This window comes from Falco peregrinus, chromosome 4 (genome assembly GCF_023634155.1).
Source record: "Falco peregrinus isolate bFalPer1 chromosome 4, bFalPer1.pri, whole genome shotgun sequence".
In the NCBI taxonomy this organism is placed as follows: Eukaryota; Metazoa; Chordata; class Aves; order Falconiformes; family Falconidae; genus Falco; species Falco peregrinus.
The window spans coordinates 89,217,627-89,241,626 of record NC_073724.1 but is presented as its reverse complement, the minus strand read 5'-3'; the positions used below and the strand labels follow the sequence as shown (position 1 = coordinate 89,241,626).

General features: G+C 40.7%; 1 protein-coding gene across 4 annotated transcripts in view; it reads left to right on the top strand.

The window, feature by feature from the left end:
• Positions 1-24,000, top strand: part of ENOX1 (ecto-NOX disulfide-thiol exchanger 1) — a 369,755-nt gene that overhangs the window by 252,908 nt on the left and 92,847 nt on the right. For all 4 annotated transcript variants that reach the window (XM_055803033.1, XM_055803035.1, XM_055803032.1 and 1 more), the window contains 3 exons: positions 13,375-13,548; positions 15,280-15,486; positions 22,143-22,376. In XM_055803033.1, coding sequence (XP_055659008.1) covers positions 13,375-13,548; positions 15,280-15,486; positions 22,143-22,376 — 615 coding nt within the window. The remainder of the gene's footprint in view (positions 1-13,374; positions 13,549-15,279; positions 15,487-22,142; positions 22,377-24,000) is intronic.

Here is a 24,000-nt window from a genome sequence, read left to right as displayed (position 1 = left end):
AGCCTGAATTCTTCCTTAATCAGGATACAAGTTGAACTAATTTTGTGCACACAGTTTCTCACTCTGCTTCTTGAAGTATGCTGTACATTTATAAAGACTCCTGATTTCTTTTCAAACAAGATCTTTTCCCTGTTAAACTGGATAATGAAATATGTCATTGTAAGAATGTCATCAAGATTGCTGCTTTGTAAGGAAAAAAATAACCTTTTTTTTTAACCATGCTGAAAGACAGCCAAGAGCAATGAGTGTATTGTAAACTATTTTGGAGGTACAGAAATGCAAGTGTTCATCTTTCTACTGTAAGCGTTTCTCACCTTTCGTCCTTTTTTTTTTTTTTTTGGGGAGGAACATGATGAGAGGTTTGTGTTTGTTAGGAAATGAAAGCTATGTCATAATAAATTCCTTGACAACACACAAGAGCTTTATGCAAATGTTCTAAGATTATTTTTTTTTTCTGGTTGATTTGGAAGTTTCTTTTTTACCCATCTTATTTTCACCTCTTTTCTTGAAGACTTCAGGCGATGCTGTGATTGGGCTAGCTAATGGCTGGCCAGAGAGCCACAGCTGTTTGATATTTGGCACAGTGTTCTCTGCATGCTCAGTGCTGGTTTATTATTAGTTGAGGCATGCATTTCCCCTTGCTGTGAGAGACAGGAGAGGTAAAAGGAGTCACTGGGGGCCAAAAGCATTAACCCAGTTCTATGCACTGCCCTGCACAGGTCCCAGAGTAACTTAAAAGAACCTCAGGATGATTTAACCCATCCCAGCTGGCTGCCCCTGAGCTATTTGCCAAAATCAAGGTTTATTAGTCTGCACCGTTCCATTGATAATGGCTCTGGTACTGAGGCCCTGGGGAGGGAGGCCTGCAGAGCAGCTGGCTACTTTGGCATCTCTAGCTGCTGCTGACCTTCCTTGTACTAGAGATGTGCCCAGATGGTGGAGAGAAGGGTTTTCTGCTCTGTGGGAGATGCAAAAGGAATGGAGATGAGCTGAAAAAGCTAGTTATAATGTTATAATTATTGTACTTGTGCTGGAAAACTTTACGGTTGTGACCCAGATGTCAAAGGATGCAGACATGTCTAAGTCTGCTGAAAGGCTGAAATAACAGCTTTCAGACATATGGACTACCCTTATTTACCTTAGCATGACACACAGTCTTCTGACACTGTTTTAATGTCAAGCCTCTTCTAAATTGGTCAATAGAATAATTACTGTACTCAAATTATGTGTTGAAGAAGGGGAATTGTTTTGTTATGAAGTTAGGGGTATCCCATTTTGGATTTCTCTACCAGCCATGAAGAGTACTCCAGTTACCACCATTGCCAGCCATTTGACTATTGTGCCTGGCTGCCTAAAATAGGCACTTAGAGCCGAGAGGACGCTTGTGCTTGTACCATCAAGATCTAAAACCAACCTGTCAGATTCATAGATGGAAAGGGAAGTTGAACTGTTATCTTGAATTGCAGCGAATGCACCAGGAAATTTTCAAACCCTGTGAACTCTGAGAAGGGGAGAGGTGGTCAAAGGAAGCCTTAGTTAATGAAGAGATGTTTCAAAAATTATCAATCTAAATACTTTCAGTTAAAGCACATTATTACATTCACAAGCTTATTTGTATAATCTTTTCTATTTGTTTGTGAAGAACACAGGTCAAATCACAGGTGTAAGGATGGAAAGGATAAAAAAAATCTTCTGTTTCATAAGCAACGTGCTCTATTTTTGTCTAGCACACTTTATTACCCTCCCTTCTGGTAGGTGTCTAGCTAAAACCTGAGGGTGTTGCAGATAGTCCACAGCCAAGGGTGCTGCAAGTTGCCCAAAGCTGGAGAAGAAACAGTTGCCTGAGCACTGTGTCACAATTCTATGGTCTTTTTTGCCATTCTTCCTCATTTGAATGTAGAAGAAATTGTACTTTAGATGGTTCTTCCTGTTCTCTTCATTTATACAACTTTCATCTCATACTCCTCAATGCAAAAAAACTTAAGTTGCTCATTGTGTCGGATTTTACATCCCTTGTCATCTATGTCTCTGTGCAAGCTCTCTCATCACCACAGCGCACTCTTTTCCTCCCCTCATGGCTACCCAGTCCTCAGGCCGTACCTGGCCGAGACCCCTGTGAAATCACAAATGCTTCTGTTTTACGTGGAAATATGCTGCCTGTGGACTGAGCCTGCTGTTAGCAAGGACACTTGCTTCTGTAAAGCAGCTTAGTGGGTTTCTCGTGGTCCTGAAGAGCTGTAATAACTAACAGTCTGTATTTGCAGTAAGAGCTAAGCACATAGAAATGTTTTCCATTTGCTGAGGTGCTAGATGGCTTTTAAAGCCAAAATCTAACAAAAATAGTCATAGTGCATTGGAGTTTAATTAAGACAGCTCTTTTTATAGACACTCAGGAGCATTACTTGCTGCTATCAACTCTGGCTTTTTTTCAGATCACGTTTTATGTAGCATAGTATTTCTCAAGATAGGATTCCTGGTTAATTCTTAACCAATAAAATTTATTAATTCACCAAGTACCACTTTATTACTTACTCAACAGTTAGTTAATCAAATTCAAATTCAACAGGTATTCTGCCTATGCACAGAGCATTCAAATGTTGTCTTACAAGTTACTGCCATAAACTGTATCGAGGTCAAACAGTTCTAGTAGAGGATAATACAAAATACCAAGATTTCTTGCTGCATTCATTTATAGACAGCAAATCTTTACTATATCTGGTATACTTACCATCCTTCCAGTACTCTGTGGGTTAAAGGTACAATGGTTTTAGGAATTTGGACCCTACTATTTAAATGATTTAATGTGAAAAAACTAGGCAAATAGTCCTAGGAACAATCATTTAACACTAGAGTTTAAGCCTCTGTTATGCATGTTTGCTCACACTTTTAAAGGAGAAGCATGCACATAGAATAACTTGGTTAAAAGTTTGAAATATCATTACTTGGGATTTTCCAGCTGATTTCACCAGACAGCTTTCTGCCATCTCCAGTAATGACACCAAAAGAAATATATCCTATGCAATGAAGCTCCTTGGTTTTTTCATCAAAAAATAAACCTGAAGGAGACACAGAACTTCCTCCGGTTTAGGAAGCCCCTGAGGTGCAGGGTGCTGGAGATTGGGATATCATTTTACGGTTTTGCTGTAGGATTGTCCTGTTCGGTACTAAACCAAATTAGGGATTTGCTGTTAGAGGCAGGTTTCTGGCCTAGAGGGCCAGAAGGATCCTTCAGTCTGACAGAGCCCAGTTTTTACTGTGTTTTTGCAAGAACTTACCCATGCAGGTGATACGCTTTTCTGGACTGTACAGCTTCGTTCCAGTTTTGGCAAGGTTGTTGTTACTCCTGTAACCCTGGAAAGGCAAGGAGAGTGTTTATATGCATTCCACAGATTCAACTATCCACACGGTAACTCCAGTTTAATAGCCAGAAATTTTTCCATGATTCATGAGAAAAATGAGTCCCTTTTGATTTCATTTGGTAAATGTCCAATGGAATGTCTGAATTTCACTTTTTTTTCTCCCATTTTCTCTGAGGTCACATTAATATCCAGAAGATGGTATTTTACATCTTTTACACATTGGAGGCTTTTTATGTTTCATCTGTTACAAGGGTTATATTTTAGTATTAGTCTAGCTTGGGAATTGAAATTTTTCCTATTTCTCCAGCTTCTTTACAGTATTCATTTACATCTTAGGTGCTTATGTCTTCCAATGACCTTGTGATTTAACTTTTTATGCCCATGAAAATGCCTCTCAGATTTCTGGAATACCACACTCCTCCTAGACAGCAAGCAAAGAAAAATGCATTAACAATTCCTAGGCTGTATAATCATGTTTTATTTATTTCTTTTCTTATCTTCTAGAGTTTTGAGGTGAAAGGTGATCTCTTTTTCAAGGAACATAGTGATGTTTTCCTTTAGGACAAAGTTCATTAGGCAAACATTGAACAGCTTCCAACAGAGGGAGCTTGGAGAGGCTACTTCATTTGGCTAAGACTAGCCTTACTGAATAGCCCCCCGTGATGAGTGCAAAACCGGAGAAATGGAGTGAAGAAGTGCAAAACTGGAGAGGACGGTCCCAAGCAGCACGTAGTAAGTGCACAGAGACTTGAAAGTCAGGAAATAACAGGGGTGCACATTTTAAATTGCATAAGCAAGTTATTACATATGTACATACATTATCTTGCTTATTGGCTGGTCCCATATTTTTACAAACTGGCTTTGGAGCTATTTACTGGGGATCAAGTGGCAGTGTGCTGAATTTGCAGTTTCATTATTTTCTTCACAAAGAATTGGTGACTGACCCCATATGAAGAAGTATTTTATTCATAAGGAGATGGGAGAAACCCATTGTTCCTACTGTGTGGAGTAGTTCTTAAGCAGCAGCGACTTTGGGAAGGTCAGCACTCTCGACATCATGGGGTGCTATAAACTCATGAATCCTTCAAAATTCTGGCATTGGTCAAAACAGCCTGTGGTTAGAGCATGGACCCAATGGATGTAATGACCTGGATGAAGGGACAGAGCGTACCCTCAAGCAACTTTGATGATGATATGCAACTGGGAGGAGTCGCTGATACACCTGAAGGCTGTGCTGCCATTCAGCTTGAACAGGCTGGAGTTGAGAGAGGAACCTAATGTTGTTCAACAAAGGCAACTATAAGGTTCTGCATCTAGGCAGGAGTAGCCCCATGCATCAGCACAGACTAGGGGTTGATCTGCAGAGAAGGACCTGGCAGTTCTGGTGAACAGCAAGTTGCCCGTGAGCCAGCAGTGTGCCCTTGTGGACAAGAAGGCCAGTGGGATCCTGGGGTGCATTAGGAGGAACATGGCCAGCAGGTCAAGGGAGGTAATCTTCCCCCTCTGCCCTAGTCAGGCTGCATCTGGAGTGCTGTGTCCAGTTCTGGGCTCCCCAGTTCCAGAGACACAGGGAACTACTGGAGAGTGTGCAGCTGAGGGCTACATGATGAGGGTACTGGAGCATCTCCCTTATGGGGAAAGGCTGAGAGGGCTCCTCTGTTTAGCCTGGAGAAGGGAAGTCTGAGAGGGGATCTTGTCAACAACTACAAATACCTTAAGGGTGTCAAGTGGATGGGGCCAGGCTCTTTTCAGTGGTGCTCAGCGACAGGACATCGGCACAAACTGCAACATGGAAAGTTCCATCTGAATATGAGGAAAAGCTTCTTTACTCTGAGGGTGACAAAGCACTGGAACAGCTGCCCAAAGAGGTTGTGGAGTCTCCTTCTCTGGAGACATTCAAGCTGCCCAGATGCAACTCTGTGCAACCTGCTCTAGGTGAACCTGCTTTAGCAGGGGGTTGGACTAAAGGGATCTCCAGAGGTTCCTTCCAACCCTGACCTTTCTGTGACACAGAAGTTCCAGACAATACTGTTGTCTGTTCATCTTTCCCTCTCCTTCACCTCCTTCCCTGCATTTATTTTGATTTTTTGCTTTACCTTTTTCCTTCTTTCCTATTTTTCTACTTTTTCACTCTTCAATTTTCACCTCCAGAAGTTTCCACTAAAATCACAATGGGTTTTACACATGGAAGAGCAGATGATTGTGAATGGAGACTAAGATTAGTCGATTTTTTCTGATTTAACTTTTTACACAGGCAGCTGTCAGCTGTGAAAAACTGACAAACCATCATCAGACTCCCTCAGCATCAAGTCCCGACTTTTTCAGCTCATCCTCAGGCTTGCCTGTCAGGTAGTCCTTTGCAGAGCTGTTCTAAGGGGCAACTAAATAGAGTCATTGTGGTGAGCAGGTAGTGTCTGAGATCCCTTTGGGGTCAAGATGTCACTGATGGCTATCCATAAGCAAAAAGAGTAAGAGAAATAACATTACAGCGACACTGCAGATTTCTTTGCACAACAGCATTGAAGTTGCATTTTAGGAAGAGAGTGGCATCTATTGTGGTAACACTGTTGTATTATTATTGTTTGCTCTTCTCTCCTATTATTTGCATTGCATTAGAAGCTCTAAACAAGACTGAGGTCCTGTTGTGCCAAGTGCTGTGGCAATAAAGGATGAAATAAGTGTGATTCACCCCATGATTTGCTTATAAAAAGAGAAGGTGGTTTTCTTCAATTTAGTCTTTCATGTATATTGCTCCAAATATAGTTCCAAATGTATTTGTTCTGTGATTTTATGGGCAGGAATCAAAAGGCGTTTCACATTTTTAGCTACAGCATAGCCAGCTCCGAGGAACAGCATCTAAAGTTCTGGGATTGTCTGTTGTAAACTATTCCTCTATGCAGACACAGCGCTTTCGTCAAAAAAGCAAGAGTACAATAACACAGTCCTAAAGCTTTGTCAGTGATGTGTGTCTTATAGAAGTAATTTTCAAGTGGCAAGTGGTTTGATGATGCTACAAGGGCTTTGTTTATGGTGTGGGTCTGGCAGACACTGTAGAGTTCATATAAATCATTACTTGGTTGATCATTAACAAGAAACACTCGTCTGGATTCCCCTTCATTCCTCATTTTGTCAAAATTCCCCTAGAGACTTGTTTTTGCTACAGGCCAGGCTCTGTTTCACAGAATATAGCTCTTGCTGAATGGTGTCAAGATGGATCCCCTGGCCAACTGAGAAAGCCAGAGGTCAAGGAGGTGATTTACTGCCCCTTCTTCAATCCCCTCTTTCCACTCCTCCAAATATACAGATGCATGCATGCACACACACGCACATGCCTGTTGATGCTACGTGCCTTACTCCTGTTCCTGCAGGGGTCCTATGCCCACATGGTGCTTCATCAACTGGATTTGGGCAGTGCTTAAATAAGTGCATCTGCCCATGTCTTTGATATTTAGTTCTTCAAAATTTTGGGGCTAGATGAGCACCTACAAAGACATCTCTGCCCTTGCAGTTACCTTCTGAGGATTTTAAAAGGGGCCACAGTCAGAGTTTCCATATTTGTGCTCTGCAGAGACAAAGATCACATGACAAACAGATGACAAAATATAAAAGCAGAAATAAAATGTGTAATCTTGTGAATAAGGTGAATAAGGCATTCACAGTTTCTCAGGATGCAAACTAGAAGGTATGCCTGGAACTGCCAAATACCTTGTTTTAGCAAAGCAAAGGAAGCACATTTCCCCACTCTGTTACTACCCTAATACCAGCACACCGTGAAAGCCAGGGATATAAACAGGTTCCATTGCTTTCAAAATATAAGTAGGTGCACAGTAGGATTTAGTGAAAAGGTATAAATCAAGTAATGTGGAATAGGTGCCTGCTAGAAAGGATTGTTCAGTTGTGATCTCCACCACTGGCAGTATGTAAGCACTCAATGTATACAAGCTAAAAATTGTTTGCTCTTTACCTGCCTATCTTGCAGCTGAATATTAATTCTTAATTGCTGATACAGAAAAAAAATGGACACTGACATGAGCGTAAATACACCAGCAGACTGTAGAGTTCTGTGGGAGAATTTTAGATAAAAAACCAATAACATTTTAGAATAACAAGCTTTTTTTTTATTCTAATAAGGTACTTTCTTCATTTCAGACAAAAAAAAAGCTACTCTTTCTTTGCTACTCAAAGTAATACATATACACATATCATACATACATATGTATATATGTATTTATTTTAAGGGAAGCAGATGCTCTATTAGATTTGCCCTTTTTCAGGAAAACTTAAATCTCAACTTTTAGAAATCAACTCTGTGATCACTCTCAAAACACTCATCAATGGTGTTTCTCAAGTAGACAATCAAATCTCTAGTCTTCAGAAGCTTTTTCTTTTTTAATCCCCAGAAACCAAAGTTTAACGAGCATCTTACTACATTTATTACCAGCTGCTGCCTGGACTGTCCTAATCCTTTCAGTGCATGTTGGCAGGTAACTCCACTCCTGGAACCAGATCTTTTTTTTTTGTTTGTTTCAACCGTAGCAAAAAATAAACTTTTTTTCTTAGGTGTCAAATTATCACTCCCAGGCCATGGAGACCCTTGTCGCGACGGAGGGAAGACACAGTCACTCAATATGAGTGATCAGCAGACTTCGTTTATTGTCCCTTACAGTCACCTTTTATGCCTTGTTATAATTAGCTCATACATATTACAAAAGTTAAGCTCATTATTGGTTAGTTGCCTAAATACCAAGCCCACCCCTAGTTTCTCTTCTGTAGTTTTCTGTTCCCACCTGCAACATTCTTTTCCCACCAAAATCTTCCTGTTATTGTGTAACAAGGACAGCCAAAGACAGTGTATTTTGCTTTACTTCAGATAAGCTGAGAGCGATGTGCATTTTTGTCCAGCCAGCTGGACTATGTCTATGTGACCCTTTTCAGCTAGCCAGTTATCCACAGACCCTTTATATCTTTTTTATTTTGGTCAGTTATTTTGTGCTCAGATCATTGTTTTCACCACTCACCATTTCTTTTTGTGTTCAGCCAGCAGGTCTGAGCCGCATGGCTGACAATGTCCATGGTGGAAACCTTCCATGCATGGGAGTAGGGGCACACAAACAAATCCATGTTTGCACACATGGGTGTTCTTACGCATCCAAACAGAAATACAGCTTGACAGCTGTCATGAAAGACCACAGAAGCAATTGGCAACTGCAGGCAAAACAAATTACACATCCAAGGCCTAATACTGACAATCATATAGGGGATTATACCCTTAAAAAGTCATATTGAGCAGATACCTCTCTCTGTGGTGAGGGCTGGTGGAAACGTGATGGTAACTTAGTATTGGTGATGGATTACATACCCCAAAAGCACAGCTGGCAGGAGTATGCGTCCATGTTACTTAGGCAGAGCAATAAAGTGGCGAAAACAGAAGGTGTTTTTCAGACAGTAACCATTGGCAAAGAAGAAAAGGAGGATGCTTCTCCAAAATTGTATGGCTATTTTTATGGATGACAAAGTTGCTTCTGCCCTCCCAAAATGGAGACTAAAAGCAATTGTTTTACACTGCATGCTGTGTTGGAATATAGTTATCCTTAAAGGGATTTTATTGTTCTCCTATTTTTTCCAGACTCAGAGATTTCATGTGAAATGTTCTGTTCTTCCTATATTCTACTTGAAAGAAAAAGGAGCGTTAAAAACTATGCCAAGTCTTCAAGAAATTTTTTCTTCTTGCCTCTCTGACTGCCAGTTCCAGATATTTGTTCTTCAGAAGAGGTTTTCATTTATCTCCACCATGCCATTTTTTTTCATTAGATGAAACAGGAATTAACTCATTTTGCCAAATTTAGGCAGAAGATGGACTTGAAAATATTGACATTCAGTGTTTTTACTTGCTTGCACTAATCTGTGATTATTCAAGCCTTATGGACAGTATCCACAGGGACTCTAACTCGAATAACATGTGCTTTTCCATTCTTAAAGTGATTTATCATCTCTGATCGTCTTCCGTGATTTCATTTAATAAATATTTCTTAACATTTTTCAAATGTAAACTCTCTCTCTTCTGCCAGGTTGTTTTTTACAGTTCCAAAAGGTCATAAACCCTTACCTAGCTGCAGAAGTATATGTATAGATCCCTTTAAAAATAACACTATGATCACTGAAAGCAGAAAATATTACTTGTTTAATTCTTCAGATGTATAGTATATAAATTTAATGTTTCTCTGTGCTTAGTGTGGCATATTCATGTCTACAATATCTTAATAATCATGTATCCAAATGGACCTACCAAAAAAACATACATCGGCAGGGTTGATTCCCATTTGTTGTAATTCTTCATAACTCTATCAGTACCTTTGATTCTGAAGACCAACAAACTTACCAGTAAGTTCAATAGGAGTTGTCTTCAGCTCTAATTCTGGTGCCCTGGTCCTGTTCCAATAGGCATTATGCCAGGACATGGAGCAGACTGCAGTGGTGGTGCTGATAGATGATCGTCCCCTGTCCCTAGACAAGAGCTATATATCCAACTTCTATTATTGCAGCACTCGGTAGCATCAATATAGTTAAACTTGGGATTTTTCTGGATCCTATCACAGATGTGGCAAATTTATTGACTTTCCTTTCCAGTGACTTTATCAGTTCCCTTTTCTCTGCACCTCAGACTCCAGACCAGTATTTCCTTTGGACATCCCATCTGTAGGTTCTTTTCCTGGTTTGTCAGCGATATGCAGGTGGCATGCATCAACTTCTATGTAGACGCAAGTGCCACCAATCTCTTCGGAGGTCTGAACAAGATCTTAGCTGTTCAGAAATCCAGATGAATTTTCCATCACTGCAATACATAGTAATAGTTTTTAGTATTCAGAGATTATTTTCATTTCCAGGATGCTCTACAAATGGCACCTATGCATCCTCTCAAGGCTCTTGTGATGTATGAAAGCATTTCATTCTCAATTCAACATGTTGTGAAATGAAAGCAACGTATTCAAGAGGACAGCGAAAGTAAACCTGGTCCTGATTAAAAGCTGTTTATGCCTTCAGTAGTCTTGCTCTTGATGTTAGCAGGATTTGGATTAGTGCCTGCAAGATGTAGAATTAGATTTCAAGAATTATTGACTGAGTCCTCTTCCATATACCTCAGCACAGTCACCTTCTGGAGGCAGAGTCAGAGCACACATAGAAGGACATTTGCTGAGTGTTGGCCCCCAACACTCTGCTTGTGCTCTTGTAGATTGATTCTAGTTGTAAAAGAAACTGATGACAAAGCCATGTACTTATTTAACACAAGCAAAGTTACTTAAAAAGTTCATTTCCCTGGATGTGGCAGGAATGAGTGGCAAATAATTTTCTTCCACTTAAATCACAAACCTGCTTTGACTGACATGCAACCTAAAAGCTGTTCCTCCCAGCTCCCTTTCAAGTCCATGTTTGCAGTGTTAGTGGACATGAGTTTCCTTGTTGTGTCCCTTAGTTTTCTTTTTCTCTGTATCTGCACCACTGCCAAAGGAATATTCAGAAAACTGGACTGGGTGAGAGCATGCATCTGTGATTTGGGCAGAGTTTGCTATTTTTTTCAGTTGGCTACTGCTGTAGAGAAGCTGAAATGTATCTAGTAGTTGTCTTAAAGAGAGAGCAGCAATGGTTAAATACAACTTGTGTTAGCAGTCACCAGATGATGTTTTTCCTTGGCTGTCACACAGGGCCTGAAAGATACATACGGGACAGGGAGAACTTGGCCTTCTGTACATCTTGTACATCTCCATCTGCTCCAGCCTCTGAATGCTGTGGGTCTACTACGGATATTGGATTTAATAGGAAATTTTGTATCTAGCTAGGACTGTAACTGACCCTACATTTGTCTAGAGGGATGGATGAGATGCCTCTCTTGGCATCTTTCCAGCACCAGTTTTCCCTGGTAGCAGGAGAGGACTGTCATGATACAGTGTGTTGAGTGCTATTGTGGTACTCTGCTTTGCGTGCTGTGGAGCTCTGTGGGCCGCTTTAGCAGCAAGTAGTAGTGATGGACTTCCACCTGCAGCAGGAGAGTGCTGCACAAGGTGGCCTGCTGTGGCTGTCAGAAGTCTGACTTCTAAAAATGAGATCAAGCAAATTAGCATAGCCTAAGGATTTCTTTGAATTGCATGTTGCCCTTTCACCTCTGACTTTATCTCCCAGCATCCACTAACTATGAATATTTAATACAGCCACCACTGTATCCTGTGGAATAAATGACAGGCTCCGAGTTTCAAAGCTTAATTTGAAAAGCAATGCATATACATCAATATGGGAAAAAAAGCATCTCACCTCTGGGTGAAAAAAATCCTTTTTTATAAGACCACTTATTAAAAAAAGGTAGTGTAATATCATGAGTTTCCATTAATACTAGTCTTCAACAAGCCTAAAGCAAATCCTTGCTAGGCTTGTTGTACAGAATTGTCTGAAAATGCTGAAGGCTTACAGTGCATGGAGAGCAGGGAGCATGAGACCAAGATAGATAAGAGCGCCACTGGAGTAGAGGTTCTCAGTCCTCAGTTGTCTGTCCTGAAGAAGATGATTATGTATGTTTCACAGGAATAATAATGCTAATTTTCAGCCCCCACAGAGTGCTTTACACCTGCATAGTGCTATAAAACTGTGAGCTAATCCTCACCAGTGTGTGAGTATTATTTTACGTATTTTGCAGATGCAGAAATTAAGATGCCAAAAAGGTCAGAGGAATGACCCAAGGCCACATAGCTTCTCCACAGTAGACCTAAGATGAAGAAACAGGCCTCTGGTCACATTCGATTCATCATGCTGCCCTGTAGCAAATGCAGCTCAAATTTCATATATATATATATGTATAAAATCCTGGAGGAGGAGTTGTTTCCCTCTCTGCTTCTTCAAAATAAACAAGCTCCCAAGCTACCAAACCCCGTGTTTACAAGTATCATTAAATACTTTCCAGTTGCTAGCCAGAAAACTCATCAGAAAACCTGTAGAACACCAAAGTAACTCTCTTCTTTTAAATAATTGATGATGCCAAATAGCAGCAGTGTTATGCCAACAAAGAGATCGGTCTCTCAAAATATTTTATTCATTATGCCTCAAGAAACCCAAAGCCTTGTTTTTAACGAAAGCAAATTTCAGAAGTTGGCACTCAGTTCATCTGAAACATCTGCTTATTACAGTTCTTGGTGTTACAGCACTGGTACTCCCCAGTAAATCTTTCAACTTTAAATAATATGTATGGAAGTCTTGGCAAAGAGATCAGGAAGGAAAAAGAGTAATGGCTGCCAAATATGCATTTTACTTTATGGGGCTGTGGTGGTATATTTTAATAATACATGTGTTGAAGAGAATCTACTAATCTGATTAAATAACAGGACAAGAAGGAATCAATTCCAAAGTTCAAAAAAAACCTGTTCTGTGCAGCTGAAACTTTATATTCCGGGGTAAAATGGTTAGAAGTCTTGGCTAACTGTGCTTCTATAAAGCAGCCAGAAATGGATCTTTCTCTGTGCTGGTCATAAATCAAGGTCACTTATGTGAGAAGGCTATGTTGTGATAAATCTGTCTGACAATTAGATGGAGAGGACATATCCGTGTTAAAATATATTCTTTGTACGCTGATCAGAAGGCAACGTAAACACCACAGTGGCATTATGAAACAGAAAATTGCATTCCAGATAATAAGAGATATGCATTGTGCATGGTTTTACAGTTTAATGTGCTCTGTTTTACTCAGTCATATTAATATTTGAAATTATGTAACATTCCCTTCTTTATGCATAGTTGGTTGTTTTGGAGGTTTTTTTCACTGAAAATGCACCTCCTGCTCCCTCTCTCTCTTCTCTCCTCTCTGTTGCTCTACCTTTTCCCTTTCCCATTTTTCCTTTTCCCTTCTCTTTTTTTTTAACAGTGATGCTTGGGGGAAAAAAAAAAAAAAAGCCTAAAGCGAAATTGTCTGTGCAAGAAAACAGTAACAAATAGTTTCAAGATTTATAAGCCAGGATTTTATGTTATACATTTACAGATTCAATCTGTGTACCAGGCTTTGATCCAAGCCTTAGCATGATGACTGGAATCACTCCTATTAACCCAATGATACCAGGCATGGGGTTAGTGCCGCCACCACCACCAACAGATGTGCCTGTAGTCAAAGAAATAATTCATTGCAAAAGCTGCACGCTCTTCCCTCCAAACCCAAGTAAGTGGATCTGATGAAAGAATGTTATTTTCCTAAATATATTGCACAAAATACTTTTTATCTAACAAAAATTATGTTTTTAAATAGAATGTAGGCAGGCATGGTGTTTCCTTCGAAGATCTACTCTTTGTGCAAAGCATGGTATGGTATCAGAGCATATTTATTCATCTCTGTAAGGTCATTAAAAAAACCTACATAGTTTGTACAAAAAAGGAAAATAATTACTTAAAGCTACTAGAGCCTGAAGATCTACACTTCTCATAGTAGAAATCTGTCTTTCCTAGATCTGAATGTCACAAAATATAATGATTATACAGTGCTGATTATCTCCATGCTCTGCCTCAGGTGCCCACATGAGCCAGTGGAGTTGGAGCCAGTCAGGGCTTGTGTCCCTGAACACAGTGCCTTGCACCCAAACACTGACTAGGTCTGGTCCCTCCCCAAAGGAGATGCAAGGAAAGTGGGGCTACAGCTCTTCTCCTGCCATTTTTTTGGGGGGCAGCATGGCAGATTAGTTCCTTCTCTTCGAGAGCAGAGACCAGGCTTCCTTCTGCCCCTTCCTGGGACTTTGTGCAAATGGAAAACTCTTCCCACTGAGCCACCAGCTCAGGCATAAAGCCTGATTTTGTGTATGTTAGCCCCAGAAGTTTAGTTTCAGAGCCATCAGACCAGCAGCTTTCACTATCACTGTGAAGACAAAAGAGAAAATTAAGCAAATAGTCTGGTGCTCTGGATTTGCAGTGTACTTAGATCATGATTTAATCAAACTGGCTTTATGTGTGTATATGCATATATATGTATACTTTAATGTTTAAACCCCATTTACTGTGTTGAAGGGCCAAAACCCTAAGTCATATCAATCATGTTCCTTCTTAGAGAATTCCTTTTAGAGGAATGCTCTAGTAAACTACATATAAACAATGTGAAACGTAATGACAGAGTATATTTTTTATACAGCCTTCAAAAATTTAATAGTTTTCTGATTTAACTGTGTATATATTCTCTGTATCTATATATAAAAATAAAATTTCTAGCCACTCCACCTCATGAGCACTTGTAAACAGCGAGGTTATCCTTCCTGTGTGCTGGCGTCCACTCCATTATCTGGCAACAAGACAAAACAGATAACCAGCAGAGCATTTTCATCATGCTGTCACTTCGTCGTGTTTCCCACTTTGTTTTTCTGTTTGCTGTGCTCCTGTACTCTGAGACAGAAATGAAATTATGCTAAGACCAGGGAAAGACATCCAGCCCAAAAGCCCAGGCTGTCCACAGCATGGGCTTGCTTGCAGAGGGCCCACACACTTGGCGAGTGATGGGTACAAGCCAGAGATGGTGAAGTTCAGGCTTTGAATCTCAGTGCCTGAGATTTGTGCTTGGGGTCGAATCAGCTGCAGAAGCTCTCATGCTTTGAAGCAGAATATTTTCTATTTTTGTGTGACTGTGCAGGGAAAACAAAGATCCTTTTAGACCTTACTGTCTGTCCTGGAGAATAACGCATACTGGCAGGAATTAATCTCTGAAATGCCACCTAAAACTTGAAAAGGTTTAGATTAAAGTAAGCAATTTTGGACAATCTCTGCAATATTCAATTATTTTGCTTCTCCTTCTCTCCCACCTCCATGCTATGTCAAATAACTGTTCCTGCCCTGAACTGATTAGGGGAATGAATAGAGCCAATGGATAAAAAGACAAATTTTGTATTCCAATGTGATTTCTGTTTTGACTTAGATCTCCCACCACCTTCAACAAGAGAGAGACCTCCTGGGTGCAAAACAGTGTTTGTTGGAGGATTACCAGAAAACGCAACGGAGGAAATTATTCAGGAAGTCTTTGAGCAGTGTGGAGATATAACAGCAATTCGGAAAAGCAAGAAGAATTTTTGTCACATTCGTTTTGCAGAGGAGTTCATGGTTGATAAAGCCATTTACCTTTCTGGTACTTCACATTCTTTAATGGATTTTCCTTGCTTCTCATTTGTATTTTGTGATGCTAATGTTTTCTTGTTTTCTTAGCTTTTATCTCAGCAAGTCTTTCTTGAGCTCAGTGGCTGTAGCTTGGGGTGGCAAGGGGCAATTCTGTATTTCTCTGTGTCTGCCAACACTTGTGCATGGTTTTGTACGTTGCTTACCCAGGAGCAATTTCCTGTCATCCCACAACAATACAACAGATCCTGAAATTCACTACAGAACAATCTTATTTTCGATTTACACAGGTTTATATAGTTTTGCTCACAGGTTGTGGTAAGAGGAGGGCACTAGGCCAGGAATGCTGCTGTTTTCCAGTGCCAATTTCTTTGATAGGCTGGCAATTTCATTGGCATATTTTTATAGATTTGCAGCACAATCTGAATAAAGTCTGCCTTTATGCGTGCATGTATTCAGCTACTGCAAGGGTTAGATTCTGAGCCCCATCTGTAGGCTACATCTGCTGCCTCCCAGGACAAGTGACACAGAAAGTCAGGTGTAAAATTTCAGAATCTCTTTTATTTTCCAACAAAGGAACAGAAAGAAAAAAAACAACCCCTCTAACTCACAGAGAAAAAGAAAAAAGGAAAGAAGAAAAAAGATGAAAACCAGTTCTGCTTTCACATATCGGGCTTCAGTGACTGTCAGTGCCCTCTTAAGGCTATAGGCTCCTTAATATGAGGATTTGCTTCCTAACTGAGCCCTTCTTCACCTTTCTGAGCTGGATCCCATCCTCTGTAAGTATTTGGATCCACAGGCTGGTTCATCTCTCGTTCTGGGGTGAACCACAAGTGTTGTTTTGCCCCAAAAGTTAGTGCAACACTTTCACCCACCTGCAAGGTATTCTTAAATAAACAGGGGCCAGGGGCTGCTCCTTTGCTAAGACGAGCTGACACAGACTGGCTTACAGCTGCCCACCCTGTGTAGGGTGACCTCAGAGGGACCCACTGGGACCAGCCAAAATGGAGCCTGGGAGGCAGCTAACAATTAGGGATACCTTGTTTGAGCTCCCATCCTGGCCATTTTCTGTTTAGCAGTAACAACATAACCTGAATGTCCTGTAGGTATCCATAGGAAGCTCGCACAGCTGGAAAAGTGATCTCTCAAATCACCATCAACTGCATTTTAAAATGAGAAAAAGGAAAGAAAACATCAGAAATTTTGAAATATGCAGTCAGGAAAAACTTAGCTCCTTTGTTTCACAAAGGTTTTTGTGTTTGGGGGGGGGGGGGAGGTGTCTAACTTGGCTGCTTGCTTTAAATACCTCTTTGAAGAGCTACAGAAACTTATGAGTTTTATGAGGTCTATCAAAAGATTTCTTTGAAATATTGCTGAATTTTCATATTCCTTCCAGATCTTCTTTCTACCCTCTTTTTTTCTTCTTTTTTTTTTTTTAACTTCATTTCTTCTTCCCTCCTCATCCTTTCTTCCCAGTTTTCATCCTTCCTGTTGATTTGTTTATCCACATTACTTCTGTAAAGCTGTAGTTCATTGGGACAGATCACAGGCATCACAGTTAAAAGAAGCAGTGACACATTTCCCAGCTTCCAACTTCTGTGTGGGGCGCCCCATCTTCACAAGTAACAGATCAGAGGGGCACCCCTGATTCAGTAGGAGCTGGTATTACTGTATCTGATAAACAAAACAGTGGCAAGAAAAAGAGCAAAGAAAAGCTCAGAAACATACAGGCTGCCACCCTGGGCCAGAGCCAGTGTCCCTCTAGCTCAGTTTCCTACTTCTCAGCAGTTGACTGCACCCTTTGCTTCACCCCAAGTGAAGTTTTATTTTAATTTTATATGCCTTAAATTCTGGAGAACCAGATTTGCTGATTAGAGGTTGGAAATTCCCTGCGATGCCATGTGTCCTCGTTCATAATGCGCTAGTGTGCATTCAGAATAAGGGAAACAAACAGAGATGGAGGTAGCAGATTCCCTTCCTCATCTTAAATTTTCTGCCATTTTGTTTCCAGGTTGCTGACCCATCCTTGCTTCTTCCATATCCTTTTGTCACAGTCGCACTGCTGTGTACACTTCCTCTTACTGTCTGCTCTGCAGCCTCCCTCCCCATCTGTCTTTTCATCCAGATCTTTTCTTTTACTGACCAGATCAGGGAAAAAAATGATGGAGCTGATAGAGAGGAGGAAGAAAAGCGCAGACATGCTGCAGCCAAGTTTTTTGGTTTGTTTGGGTTTTGTTTTTTTTTTCTTTACCACTGGTGCTGAACTCTGCAGATGATACAGAGAGCACCAACTGTCCCCTCCCACCTCAGAGCAGGGAGGTCTGGCAGTGGGCAGGGGCACGTTGGATTTGTACCAAAATACTGGGGGTTTTAACTAGTCTTTATTCCATTCTCAAGCATAATGTATTCTGAAATGGTGGGGATAAAGTGTATTGTTAAGGTGTTTTCTTTTCCCTGTAAGAGACAAAAGAGTTGTACAAATGGAATGTGTGGTTATTATAGTATGGGTGTTATGTTAGGGGAAAGTCATGCCTTTGATATCGGTAATATAATGATAGTTTTGTCTGCCTAATCAGTTTTATCTGTCTACCCCATCTAATCTCATCAAACTTTGTATTTATCCCATGCTTATCATCAGAATAGTGCAAGTGATTACAAAATCCGTCAAGTAGTTTAATCATTGATTTTTTTCTTTCCTATTCCCAAGTAAATGTGTATGAAAAGGAGACTAGTCCGGAGATGGGTAGAAGGCTATGACAAAAGAACTGACTTGGGAAAGGGTTGTTTTCATTTAGCCCTGAAAGTTACATTTTGATCTCCTGAGGAAAAGGCTTTCTAAAATCGACATACCGGCCCATGAGACAGCTCTGTCTCCAAACTATATGTACTTTACTCTTGTGGCTGACAATTCAGTAACTCCTGCAAATATTGATGGCTCTGGGCTTGAAAATATAGGGCAAACAAATGGCTTGAGACAGACCTGTTTATACCCCAAAAGCCTGTGTATGTGTTTTTCCTGTGCTGATCTTTTCCTCTGTGGGTTTCCATTTAGTACAGTGTACTTATTTTGTGTTCTCACTGATCACCATCAACACTCTGATCTAGATCCTTAGTTAGAGAGCAGTTATTGGCCTGTCCCCAATATAGCAGCACTCAAAGATAAGTCAAGCCACGGAGTTTTGACTAGACCTGTGATATGGAAATAATGTGTTTAATTTTTATTTAGCACCCTCACTAATTTTTCCTGTTGCTGCTCCTTTAAAGTGAGGATCTGGACAAGTTCCCAAAGTCTTTTCCTCTGCCATTGTATGCAAAACTGAAATTAAAAATGACAAACCAGGCCTACAGTTAGTGCTAGCTGCAGTCCTGAGCAAAGAGATGGGGAACAGGGTCTGTGAGGGCAATTCATTGCCCGTGCATGAAGGGGAGGCAGTGGCAGTGGTTCTCTTGTACATTCAGATACCCTCAAACTTCAATAAGGAGGCATGGTATTAGAAAAGAACAAGCCCCACAGCAGCCCCACAGCTCAAAGCTGCCAACCTAGGTGGGTGCCTGAGCATCTCATGCAAAACAGGACCTGCCAGCTCTGCACCCCTTGCTACACAGCATCTTGCTGGCTGCCAACCCATTAAGAAGTCTGTTCTTCACTGACCAGGCCATTGGTCCCATAGTGTCCGCAAAGCCTGTTTTAGGACGGTGCAAGAAGCCATGGGCATTTGCTATTTTTGGTAAGGAAAAGATGCCAAGCCTGGAGCATCTGATCTGACTTTGAAGTTGACCCTGCTCTGAGAGGGTATTGGACTAGGTGATATTAAGGGTCCCTTCCGACCCAGGTTATTCTAAGTTTCTGGGCTGGTGGAAACCAGCTGGCTGGCTGACTACCTCCAGTCTTCAGAGTTTAACAAGGTCAGATTTTTTCACTGTGATTCTTGGGCAGTTTCAAAGATCTATTAATTTGGAGGCACTTAAACTGGTTATCTAAAGGGAACCATTTGTCCAGTGCTACACACAGTACTGGGTTTCGAACTGCAATTTACACTGCTCAGTGGTGTTTTGGGTTTTTTTTCCCCCCATTATCCCCATTTACTTAAAAAGTGAAGGCTACTTTAATAAAACTCAAATTTGCTGGTGCACACACAACCTGCAGATGCACAGTCCTTTATGCAGATTAAGCGGGGCTTTGAGGTCCACAACAGTCTTGTGTCCTGCAGCACCGTGTTTCTTGCTCTGTCCATGCCCAGGCGTTTCTGCCAACAGAGGCAAAAGATGAGGGAAGAAGAAGAGAGACTGTGTCTTCCTGGAAAATACAGCCTGGCTGGGAGGTCTAATTTTAGGCACACGAGACCTGGCACCTTGGCAGTGTCCTTTCACATTGCTGATAATGCCATTTTGGCACAAAACAATCACTGTGTGAGGAATGCAGCTGGAGTGTTGGAGTGTTGAACAGGCGGGCGTAACATTTGTCACAGTTATCAGGGTAGCTGCACCACTGACCCCTTTTGGCTGACCTCTTCATGCCTACACCTCTGTGGATAAAACCACATAATTAGCCCCTCATTAGTACAGGGCCCAGCTCTGAAAGGTCGCTCGCACTCTTCTTCTATTATGACTCACTGAATATGGTGTATCTTTAACTCAGCACCTTGTGACTAAAGCTACATATATGACCACAAAGCCTTCTGGGGGAAAAAGTAGTGTTTACTTCTCTGACCAAGAGAAAGCAGAGCAAAATAAAGGGGCTTTTTAAAATAACAAGCAATCCCTTCCTTTGCCTCTCTTGCAATATTCAGTTGTACTTCATTCCAAGCTTGTGAACCTTGGAGACCAGATTTGGTAGGTTCCATGGCAGTTTTTGATGCCTTCTGGCTGTGAAGGACCTCTGAAACACTTAGCTCGAGTATTTAATCTGAGTTTGGGCTCCTTGCTGGAAAACCAGTCATACTTTTTCCCCACTGACAGGCTGCTTAAATGAACTCCACAAGATGTTTGAAAGGAAAATATCAAATCAAAAGGCACCCAGATTGTTGGTTTTTTTGTTGGGTTGTTGGTTTTTTTTTTTCCGAAGGATCACTACATATATGGATATCTAATGTTTTTGAAGCTATTATCTCATATGTGCTGTAGTACAGGAGGCTGGTTTGTCAGTGGTAAAACAAGCAGAGTATGCCTAGATAGGCATTTTTGCAAAGCTAATCTACTACATAAGTTTTAGCTTTGCTGTCCTTGGAGTTCAAAACTGAGTTTTAACTGTGGTGGTAAGGTGCTGAAACTCCTCAACCACAGGCAAAACATGAGACTGAACAGTAGGTTCTCTTGGATTGCTGTTCCAAAGCAGCAAACACCATTTTTCCTGCCATTTTGATCAGGAATTTCCTGTCCCTGGAGTTTTTCAGTTGCAGTTGTAGTAGTAGTAGTGTGTGTTTCTTAAGAGCTTCCTATGTGCCAGCTCAGCACAGAGCTCATCTCTGCAGCATCCTGTGATTTGAGAAGTCTCTGCTGGACTGCTTTGCTTCTGAGGCTACTGCAGCGGCTTGACACAGAGAAGTCAGAGCTATCCCTGTGCAGACTGATTATTTTTACCTGCATCTGAAGGCTGTTTGCAGCTTTCTACGTAGCGTTTTCATAGACTTTCTCTGATTTGGCATTTTAACAGTTAGAGAAACTGCTCTGTGGCTATCTTTCTGCCTTGGAAGTGTAACTTGAAAAAAGATAGGTGCCCGGCATATGTTTTTCCACAGTACAGTCACAAAAAGCTCCTTTCATAGCATTGGCATGATTTGTTTGTCCTCTGACAGCAGTCAAGGGTTTTATTTCAGAGCAGGACCCTGTTGTACTGTTGTGCAGCCCTTGACTTAAGAGCCTTTGCAGTCTGCTAGTTTTAGCATATGATACATTGATCAAATAATGAATATGAAGAACATCACTAACGATGAGGCACAACAGGTTTCATTATTTGTTCTGAAGGTGCCTTGCAAATGTCTAATAAATCCATCCACACTTTCAAAGTTACTTTAAAGAACGCTGAATTCAATTCATTTGTAGGTGGTTTATATTTGCTGCCAGAGTATTTCCAGTGGGCAATTGGGAAGTAGTGTTTGCAATTGTGTAGCCTCAAAATCTGAGATCCAGCATCAATGTAGTTATGACACCAACGTCTTTGTGGCACCGGAATCTACGTAGCACAATTTTCTCATTCATCTGTAGTTGTGATTTTTATAAAATTCAGCCTTTCCCATTCCTTTGGCAGGCTGGAGAAAAGCACTAAACAGTGCATGATCTCAACAGGATCAGAGAAAGGACTCTACATTCAGACCAAAACAGATCCGTTTTTAGTAGTTGTGTTTTTGTTTACCTGGCCTTTGCTCTTATAAAGGCTGGGAGTGTCAAGTAGAAAAATTACATATTTTGAGAGACTTCCAAACAGGACTGTACATTCTGTACCTTTGAGTCAACTTTTAAGGTCATCTACTGTGTGGATAGACAATGCAGAAAATTGCAAGGAAAAATGAATGGATGAATGTTTATCTTCCTGTGAAAGCACAATGATCAATAGATTCTGCATAGATATGTGGGAATCTGTTAATGTATATTTTTACATAGCTGCACTTGAGGGGAAAAAAAAATAGGCAAAGAAGTCCTGCAACAGTTAGTTCTGCTTGTTGATTTCAGGTTACCGCATGAGATTAGGATCTAGCACAGACAAAAAGGATTCAGGTCGCCTTCATGTTGATTTCGCTCAGGCAAGAGATGACTTTTATGAATGGGAATGCAAACAAAGAATGTTGGCCAGAGAAGAACGCCACAGACGCAAAATGGAAGAAGACAGACTGCGCCCTCCTTCTCCTCCAGCAATAATGCATTATTCTGAACATGAAGCTGCTTTGCTGGCTGAGAAATTGAAAGGTAAGCAGCATTTAATACTTTTCATTGTATTATTTCTTAAAAGCGGGAGCCACCCAGAAGTCAGAGCAGGGAGGCTGGTTTCTCTCTGGTGTATTACATTAACTTGCCCTGTTAGCTATCCCCCATTCCTATGCCAATGTTAATGATACTCACCTGCATAACATCTGTCCATCTACCTGCGTTTTACAGCTAAAACACAACCTTCAGGATACTACAGTGGGAGTGTTTTTTCTGTTCAGTTGCTGCCGTCATCTGCCTTGGAAATACTTTCATAATAAGACAACTTGTTAAAAGCATCCGTCATATTAAAGGCCTGATTCTTAAAATGTGTTTATTCCTTGACCGATACGTTACTACAGTACATGTAACTGTCCCAATGCCTGGTATTTAAATTGCCTTTGTGAGCTGCATTTTAACATGCCCCACAGATGCGGCTGTACAACTTATCTCTGACACACACCATCCATTCTGTCATTCCCTCTTTAGGGTTAGAATTACTTGTGCAAGATAGCACCTTGTTTTGGTAGATGTTTGCTTGCTTGTTTTTGTTATTTTCTAGGTACACTTACTAAGTTAGTATTTTTCAAGGGTGCAACTTGAGGATTCCTGTCTGTAATAGTTTACATAGAAAATAACAAGCAAAGAAATAAAACTATCCATGGTAAAGAAATTAAAAAAAGATCAAGCAAACTCAACTCCTCATACCCCCTAGAGTTGTATTTGTTTTCATTAAGTGTTTAGCAGTTGTATTTGGCATTCTTTCCCCATGTGGTGGCCAAGCACGTTACTTTACTCTGTGCCAGGTCACAAGAAACTGATTCTTGCCACTGTTTCAGAATTATCCAGATTAGACTTATGCTATCTAGCTGTCAGCACACTGGCCTCTGTTTTAACTATGAAACATGTTTGGGAAGCCGAAGGACAGCACAGTGTTGCATCCTTGGAGCATGGAGCAGAGATGCACCCTACTGTCTCTTCGAGTACTGCATTGGTTGCTCTTAGTTGTCACTGTTACTTTGGTCTGTTATTAGTTTGGCTGACTTATACTCTCATCACATGCACTCCTCTGGTAAATAATTCATTAAATAACTGGGAGATTAGTAAAATAACCCAGATGGATCGATAGACCAGGAGAAAAGGAGGAAAGAGGCCCAAATATAAAAATTTTTAATTCCTACCTAGCTTCTAGGCCAGCTCCTCTAGAGGTTATAAAATACAGTACAATACAGAGATTTAGATCCATCTGTTCCCAGAATCTGTTTTCAGTTGAATATTTTAGGAGTTAATCTTTCATAGGGAAGTTTTTCTTTATGTAGTAAGGCCTAGAGGTTTCCTGAACTAAGTCAGAAAATGCAAGAAATCTGGACACTTTCTTCTGTATGGCTAACCATTCCTTGGGGCAACCGAATGCGAGTTTTTGCAGGATGTTGAAGATGTCTATATTTAGAAGGGGTTTTCTTTTCATTCTGTGAAGTTTCCATACTTAATTAAAACTAATTCCAAGTTTTAGATCTTTGGTTCTTTTGAGGGACATTTGACCAGAGCTTGGCATATATGCACAATTTTAATACAGAAATATTTTGAGCACAATACAGTCAAACGCCATGTATGTGACTATTTCTCT